The 9,132-nt window shown below is 43.4% G+C and overlaps 1 protein-coding gene across 1 annotated transcript; it reads right to left on the bottom strand.

Moving 5' to 3' along the window:
• Positions 1-4,347: 4,347 nt before the first annotated feature.
• On the bottom strand, positions 4,348-5,703 carry LOC149218335 (uncharacterized). Its single transcript, XM_089383905.1, has one exon. The coding sequence runs from the start codon at positions 5,520-5,522 to the stop codon at positions 4,392-4,394; it is 1,131 nt and encodes a 376-aa protein (XP_089240031.1). The 5' UTR covers positions 5,523-5,703; the 3' UTR covers positions 4,348-4,391.
• Positions 5,704-9,132: the final 3,429 nt, after the last annotated feature.

Genomic DNA, 9,132 nt, shown 5'->3' with positions numbered 1-9,132 from the left:
GATTAGCTATGGTGTACGCTCTCCAGAAGTTCAGGCACTATTTGTTGGGCGGACACTTTAAGATGTATACGGATCATTCCACGTTGAAGTACCTGGTCAACAAGCCTGTGTTGGGGGCAAAAATATGTAGGTGGCTGTTGTTGTTCCAGGAATACAACTTTGAAGTTATTGTGAAGCCAGGATGACTGAATGTGTGACCTGATCATTTGTCACGCATTGAAACTGGAAAGGAACCTACTAATTTGGAGGAAGGATTGCCTGATGCATAGCTCTTTGCAGTGCGCATCATGGGTAGTCACTTTGAAGATATTATCCACTTCCTGATGATAGGAACGACTCCAGAAGGTTATACAAGTAAATAGAAGAAGGAATTGGTTGTGCGTGTGACAGACTTTTCTATAATTGCAGGGAACTTGTACAAAATGGGATTAGAAGAAATATTGCAATGTTATGTGCCTGCCTTTGAACGAAGCAAAATCCTCATTGAGGCTCATGGAGGAGTGGCGGGAGGACATTATGCAGGGAAAGAAACAACGTAGAAGATTCTACGTGCTGTGTTGTGGTGGCCAACCATGCATAAGGATTCGAAAGCATATTGTAGGGGATGTGATGCATGTCAAAGGATTGGCAGGTCGTAGTGGAGGGATGAGCTTCCTCTGATGCTGCAGGTGACGTTACAACCATTCAAAAAATGGGCAATTGAATTTGTGGGACGAATTCAGCCTCAAGGAAAGAAGATGGGTGCGCGGTACATCATCATTGCGACTGAGTATTTGACTAGATGGGTAGAGCCATAGCTTGTGAAGGACTACATAGGCATGAAAACAAAAAAAAAATATTTTTGAGTATGTCCTAATGAGATTGGGGTTTCCAAATATTTTGATGAGTGATCATGGTACGCACATTCTTAACGAAACAATCAACGCATTGACAGAGGAATTTCAGGTGTATCATTACAAAAGTACACCTTCTCATCCATAGGCTAATGGGATGGTGGAAGTGTTTAATAAGATATTGGAGAGTGCACTGACAAAGTTTTGCAATGATCAGAGAAATGACTGGGATGTGTGCATACCCACGGTGCTATGGGCCTACAGAACGACTTGTAAGAAGCTGACTGGACAAACGCCTTTCAGACTCGTGTATGACATAAAAGTTGTGATGCTAGTGGAATACTTTGTACCTAGTCTATGCATAGTAGCATTCACAGGAATGGTGGATTACGGGGCCCTGAAAGAGAGGCTCGCACAGCTAGCGGAGGTTGAGGAGGACCAATTTCTAGCTAGATTTCATCAACAAGTTCAAAAGGAGCGCGAAAAGGCATGGCATGATCGACACATCAAACTGCGCACCTTCACGGTAAATGATCTGGTTTTGTTATATGACAACAAATTTGATAAATTTCTAGGGAAATTTAGGATGCACTGGCTAGGGTCATATGTCATCAAGGAGATTACCGATGGTGGAGCAGTTCAACTGGTCAAATTGAATGGAGAACCCTTCCCAGGAAAGGTGAATTTCAGTCGATTGAAGCCATACACCGTTGATCCAGCTAGGTGACTATATGAGGGAAGCACAATCTTAGCACTCCAGGAAGCTAAAAGGAAGTGCGGGACTATAAAATACACTACCCGGGTCAGAGAGCTGTGCGATCGAGTAACCACGCGAAATGAAGAAATGTCACAGAGCCCGTGCAAGATAGTCGGAAAGTGATCGTTAAAGTCACTGTTCATGATTTGACGATGAAAAAATGGCCAAATGGAGGGGGGGGGGCATTTAAGTCAGAATTTATGGACCAAATCTTTGAAAATCTACCGCCAATCTAGCATTAATGAACCGATTGTGGGGGAAATGGTTAGATTTGAATTTGAAAATGCCTATAAATTACAAAGGGTTTCCCAGTGGAAAGCACTTGACATTTTGAGAATTGAGGTGTTGAGCTCTCAGGCGCACATGAATCGTGAAAAATTTGAGCTTTGATAGCAAGTTCAGCATTTGAGAAGTTTCCAAAGGAGACACAGGAGTTGTTGAATAGTATCATGCTGACATCAGTTGAGACTGTAAATGTTGGGGAAGAAATGATGGCCGAAGGAACTATTCTAGGGGTAGCCATGGCAGCCGAGGGAGCTTCCCCGGAGGTTGTAACAACGGAAGTACCAGTTGAAGTACCTAAGTCACCATGGTCACCTAGGTTGAGGCCTACCCCGACCAAGGAGTGTTCGAAGAACAAGAAAGGCAGGCAGGCTGTTATCACAAAATCAAGCACTGGAAGGCTGCTGACCAGGTAGACTCTGTGTAACTGTTTCAGACCAATCTTTTGACTAAGGCTTAGCCTCCTTAGCCTGAGAGGGCTCTCTCAAAAGGTTATTGATTTTGACTATTGATGAGATGGCTAACTCTTGCAAAGTGAATTTAACAAATATGTTGGCTGGACTGACATTACAAAGACTTCCATTGGGCTTATGGAGTTAATCATCCTTCAGTAAACTATAACACTACTCATTCATAGAAGTCAGGGCATGTGATGTTTAAATACTCAAAACACATCTCATAGAAACCTCAGCTTACAAATACACACAGGAAATCAGAGCAGCAAAGTGAATTCTGAGTGATTGTGTATTTATACAACTGTAAAAACATAAAGGATAAAGCAAAACCACATATCTTGAGCATTGAAACACTGTATGAATCTTGAGAAGAAAAGCAGCAAATTGTATTACTGAAACTGAGTTTTTACACAAGCCAAAACAACACTCTGTTTTCTCAAATATCCAACCCTCATTACATAAAAGTTTCAACTATATATAGAAACATAACTTTAACTACTTTGAGCTTCCTCCTCCAGTCATGAGGGGAGCTCGATGACTGCCACTAATTACCCCTATCCACTATTGAACTAACTCATTAAATACAATAAGTGCTAAACTGGAATTTTAAAGAGTCCTAATTTAACTATAACTCTAATTCTATCCTCCTCGTAGAATGATTCTTTCTTGTTCTTTGACACCTGTCTCCTTTTAGCTTGGCCGAGATGGCTGAGAAAAGGATTCAATGTCCCATACTAGCTTTGGATGCTGAATGCTTTGATGGTTCAGTGATGTTAGGAGAAAACCCCTGTTTTTCCGGTTCCAGTCTTCCACCACTTATTCGAAAATGCAGCAGCATGTCTCCAGCTCTTTAATATCCCAAAAATGTAGAGCACCACCATGTTTCCAGATGTGTTGGAGGCTTCGTTGATGGACAGGTGTGCAAGCCAAGTCTCCTCGTATGCAACTCCTTCCAAACCCTAATGACCGGTAATAAAGTGCCTTTATAATCAAAACTTTAACTTGAGCCAAAACATTTCACTTTTACAAAGGTACACCTGTCATCATTTGAATGGCTATGCTATCTTCATTTGGTCTCTTAAATGTCCCTCAGATGTTTCCTTTGAAAATTTCTGATCATCCTATCAAACTGTTTGTCTGCGTTAAAAAACAACACCTACAGCAGTTTCGTAGCGCGCTACGAAACTGCTGTGTAATTTCAAAAACACAGTCTTTCTTTCATTCAAACCGAACTCCTAATTGTTTGCATTGAAGCAGATACGTTTTCAGTGTGATTCTCACTAATGCAAGTAACAACAATGAGCCTGACATCTTTGTCTTGGTGCCTTAGAAACTCTGGCTTTACCAATGCACTCATGGATGGAATCACTGCATCCTGCATTATCTCAGAAGGTTACTGTTCCACCATAGATAAATAGTCCTCCACTTTCTGAAATTCCTGAACTGTACTTGAAACATTTGGCAGAGGCAACTGAAGTGGTTGTTGACAAATATCATAAATAATCTCATGGTTTGCCAACCATCCAAGTACACGGTACCAGTTTAAAAATATATTCCTTGGGCCCTGCTGATAGAGAACAGGGAACTGCAAACATACTTCAGATGAAACCTCTTACTCAAAAACCCCCAAAGATATGACTGGCAGTGATGTCAAAATAATATTGAAAAGCAGCATATACCAATCATCATATATGGGCTGTCCAATTCGAAAATCCTTCCCCTCAGGCTTTTCTGCATTATTAAATTTGCCTCCTTTGCAACTTTACATTTGCGAGATTCTGCAGCAGCCAAAGACATAGCCTCTTGTGCTTGCTTTGCTGTCTGTTGTAACTCTGCTTCTTGTTGTTTGCATCTGTGTGTCAAGTTCCCATATTTCCTGTCCTCGGAGGTAATTTCCCACATGTAGGTGCTATTGGCTTGCTGGGATCATCAATAACTAAGGGCTTTTCATCTGCTACCAGAAGTTTCCCTAACAAATCACACTCTTGGAACAGGTGATCAATAACAGTAGTACTGTTGCTTTCTAAGCATGAGCTTATGATACACTCCACATAATGATGCAGACTATTGTTGAAGGGGTACTCGAAAAAAAAGTTTGATAACTGTCTGAAGAGCACCCAAACGAACCAACTCCTGCCAAGCAACTTCACTCCCACTCTTCAACAAGACTGCAATGAATTCCACTATCTTTAAACGATGCATTCCGAAAGGAGGTCTTAATTCTCCATATGTGGTAGGCAGAACATTTGCATCAGAAGACACATTCAACAGCTCTAGCAGTTTACCAAGGCCGTGTAGCATGCCATCCACTGTCTCAGGATTTGGAGTTATAACTGGCTCAATGATATGATTTCCCCATGCTGAACCAGCTGCTCCCAATGCTGATCTTTTTGGGTCCAACAATGAAATGCATACGGACAACGAATGCACTAATGTAGATTTCGACTGTGGGTTCTCTAAGGCATTACAAAAAAGTCGTTCCACAAAGCTTGGGCTGGAAAGCTTCAAGGCCAGTGCAGATGGAGCAAGATGAGTTATAGCACAAAGTGTTTCTGCTGCATTTTGATGTACTGCAGCACAATTCGTTGAGCTCAATGCATCTACAAGCATTTCTAGCAAGTTAGTATCAGCTAACCATTGCAAAGCATCAACATGATATGCATACATATGATTGTCAGCTCCAACTAGCCTGATCAATACCTCCATGATCGATGGAATACCAATCAAATTCACCAATTTAGCCAGTATCTCTTGATGTGCTTGAATATAACGAATGGTGGCTACCGTCTTCCTTAACAACAAGCAGATTACAACCTTGCTAAAGTATCCAACCAGCAAGGTTCTATGGAGCCGGTCAGATTCCAAGAAGGAAAACAGTAAATTCATTAACTCTTCCTCTTCAACCAGTGTCTTGAGAATAATGTCAATTTCACAAGAGAATATCTCACACGCTATAAATGGAAACCTGAAAGCTCGCTTACTTTCTGCACCATCTGGTGGCTCTTGTACAATGTAACATAGCATTTGTTGCATTTGTTCCTTGCCTCGAAGAAAATTAATAAGGCGATTGTTGATAGTCTTGCACTCTTGAATAATTTCCTCCTCGGCAAAGAGGTCTTCAACTGTACATGTTTCTTTGTCCAAAATTGAATCCACCGCTGAAGGGGGCGAGAAACCAGTCATCCGCCAAAACATTTTTCCCAGCTTGCCTTCTTCTCTTGCTCTTCTTCAACTGTGGATCTGCCAATCCCCGGACGTATCGCTGTATTTGGAATTGCGGGAATTGAGGGTTTCGGAGTAGCAGGTGGAACCCAGGAGAATGAACCCTCAACCCCTTTCCCAAAATAATAGGAACGAATGGCAAAGAAGAAAAGTTGGGCCTGGTGTAGGAGGAATTCCTGATCTCTGAAAACTGTAAGTCCTTCCTTTAAACTTAATTGAAACCAATCCCGGCATGTTACCCTATTACCAGTCCAGTTGTGGAAATACTCATGACCAATAACACCCAAGATAGCAGCATAGTCTGCATCCGTTGCAGTTTGTGGGGATGCCAAAACAAACCTTGAATTAAATATATTAAGGCTCTTGTTCTCCAGCGTTCCTATGTTAAAATCAGGTACTGCCACGATGTTGAATAGATCAAGGTCATATTCCAGACCAAAGACATCCTCATCCCATTTCATGGCCGCCTTAAGGGAATACATGGCATGAGCAGTCTTTGATATATCATCTGCAGGAGTCCAAATGCGAAGTGAAACTTGGCGTCCTTATCGTGTAATGAATGTATCATTTCTACTGACTACTTGGCCAGCAACCAAAGTAAATAGATAACACGGCTTCTTGAAAAGATTTTCCCAGACAGCATAGTGTCTGCCCTCCTTCAGATCCTCCTGCTCTATTAGATTTCCATTATAATAGAGGAGACTGACTGAGAAAGGGCCTTCAATGTCATCACAAAAGCTGCTTCCTGAGAATGATCCCCGTCAAAACATATGCAGACAAAGGCAACCTTGACTTCCATTCGACTTCATAATAATTTATATTACCGCTATCCCCTTTGATGCCAACAGAGCCTGCACGTGTCAAGACCGACATGTAAGACCTTACACATGCTATTCCCGTAAAATTCTTGCAGAAAATATGACAGCTGGTGTGAGATGTGCTATGGATCAGCACGAATTCCCCATTTCGTAGTGCAGTTAGTGCAAAGTCGGTATTTTTTGCTACGAAATCACTAAAACAGGTTACGCTGCGAAACTGCTAAAGGATTTATGCGCTGCGAAAACACTTTGTCCTTAAGCTAGTCTGAGCAATTTTGGCAACAGAATTTTCAATGATAACACAGGCCATGACATCGCAGCTGGTGTGTGCATCACCTAGAAAGAACCCACAGAAGAATAAGCCCACCGTGCTGGAAAAGGGCAAGGTAGTTGACTTAGAGCTGAAAGAAGAGGTTGAAGAAATGCCCATGGATGATGAGGATATTGTGATGGAAACATAGTATGTTGAGGTTGAGGGGTCTGACCCCATTACTAGGCTACCTAAGTACATTCCTCTGTGTCGGGGTAAAATGAAGGTACCGAAGGATATTGATGAGAGTAAGGTCACCCTGCACACACCACTACTACTAGAGAAAATTGTCTTTGAGGGACTGTGCTTGGGGTGTGTCCCCCTTTTAAAATTGGAAGACTGGGATTTAGTTGACATGGAGCATTTCCCTCATTTAGCGATAGACCAACTTATGCACCATGTCTTCCACAAAAACACTGGAGTGACTACTTTGGAGCCGAGGAATTGGTTGAAAGGTGTGGACAAGGCAGGCTCGATAAGCCCGCTGTGGGTGCCACATTACAACTGCATGCCCATCATGATGATCGTGATCAAGCAGCTGCTGTGCTTAGTGCATGATGGGTGTCTGTGGTTGGAGGAGCCGATACCCATCATTGACATGCTGATCCATAGGATCACATGGCTGCTGCACTCAGGAGAAAATCTAGCCATGGCAGTTGTCCTAAAGGCTAGCAAGCATTCCCTTGCTGAGGTGATGAAGGAAAAATTCAAGCTAGTAAAGAAGTTGCGTGGCTATGCCATCACAAGTATATGTGACCTCACGGTCAAAGTGGTGACACAAATCTTGGCAGGAAAGATCATGAGGTTGCGTGGGAGCTATCCGAGGATAGCTAGTTTCCTCCGGTGGTGTCAGACCTACCGGAAGTAGTGAAGTTCACTTCGCTATGGACTACGAAGGATCCTCAGTGGATCAAGGACAACAAGATCTTCTCGATCTTGATGGGGATGAGCATCCATATGGCCATCAATCGCAAGTCGTGGTTGTCACCAATAAATATTGATAAGCTGCAGGAGTACATGGAATTCAAGGTTGGCTTCCACCATGTCTCAATATGTGCACTAAAGTACCCTGAATAGAAGTGGCATGACCTACCGTACTTGGCCACAGATGACATGATTATAGCGGTCCTTGATCACTAGATGACAGATTAGTGCACTGCCATGGACTTGAGAGTGGGATCTAGCAAGTCTGTCCCACAATGAAAGAAGGAAGAAGCCAAGTTGAATATGGAACAATTGGCTGCGAAGAAAATAAAGGAGTCCAAGGATAAGGCCAAGGTAGAGCACGCTTCCGTGAAGCAGATGAGTGGGCAAGCAGAGGAAGAGGAGCATGGCTCTAACCGGAGTTAGAAGTTGCCTTCCCCAAAGCCAAAAGAAGAGGACCAACAGACGAAGCAGGGAGGAGTCGACCCAGAGACGACTCTGTTCTGCACCAAGCACAATAGAGATCTAGAAAAAGTAGGGCCATGGAAGAAGTCAAAGGCTAGAAAGACGTCTCTCGACCCAATCACCCTAACTGAGGGGGACTTGAATAACATAGGTGATATGGTGAGGGATGCCACCACGGAACTACTGCAGCAGTTCGAGTAGCAGCTATAACAAGCTTTGGTTCCTATCCAAACGGGTCTGTGCAAGCCATAGATCCATGCATCACAGGTACAGACTAGCGCAGCGTCAACCAGTTTGGCGTGTGGCACCTCTGAAGTAGCAGGGATGCTGCGCACATGAGATCCTTGAGTAATAGTGCTACTGGATGGAGCACTGACTACAGAGATAGAAGCTGACAGGCCCGCTATTAGCACCCTCAAGGGAGTTGGACTTAACTTGGTTGTGCTTCCAAGTGAGGTGCTTTACATTTTGCAAGATGGCATGATCATGAAACTATGGACCCGTGAACAACGCGCATTATAGGTAATCAATGAGCAGAAGATCAACAACACCCAGATGTTTGTACAGCGAGACTCCGCCATTGACCTCGTGAAAGACCTTACGGACAAGAGTTAGTGCATGGCTAAGGTTGTGGCTGAGGCATGCAGATCTGTCCCGGAGCTAGACATTCTCGAGGCTGAGCTAGTAGATGTGCGGGTTTGGAAGCTCGATAAGAGTGTATGTGATGCACGCACAAAATTGGTAAAGGTCCAGCTGGAACTGAACCTCAGAATTGCAGAGTTGCAATTGAAGGCCCAGCTGTGAAAGACGCCATAACAACAGTAGATAGCGCAGTAAAGGACTACACAACACTCTTTGAGTAGTCGCTCGAGTTGGTCACCAGCTTGCAAGAAGACCCCACTGTGCAGAGGCTAGAAACAGAAGCGTGGGAGCTTCAGCAGCGCTATGACGAAGTTAAAGCGATGACGCGAACTTTCACCATCACGCAGAGGCTGGAAAAGCTGCAAGAGGCCAAGGCTTTGAAAGAGCAGGTAGATGAAGCTTAGCACAAGGAAGCAGTGCTGAA

The sequence above is a fragment of the Pinus tabuliformis genome, chromosome Q, assembly GCF_031772625.1.
Source record: "Pinus tabuliformis cultivar Carrire ecotype Pingquan chromosome Q, CPIR1, whole genome shotgun sequence".
NCBI lineage: Eukaryota > Viridiplantae > Streptophyta > Pinopsida > Pinales > Pinaceae > Pinus > Pinus tabuliformis.
Note: the sequence above shows the minus strand (reverse complement) of the source record. Positions and strands in the feature narration are given on the sequence as shown.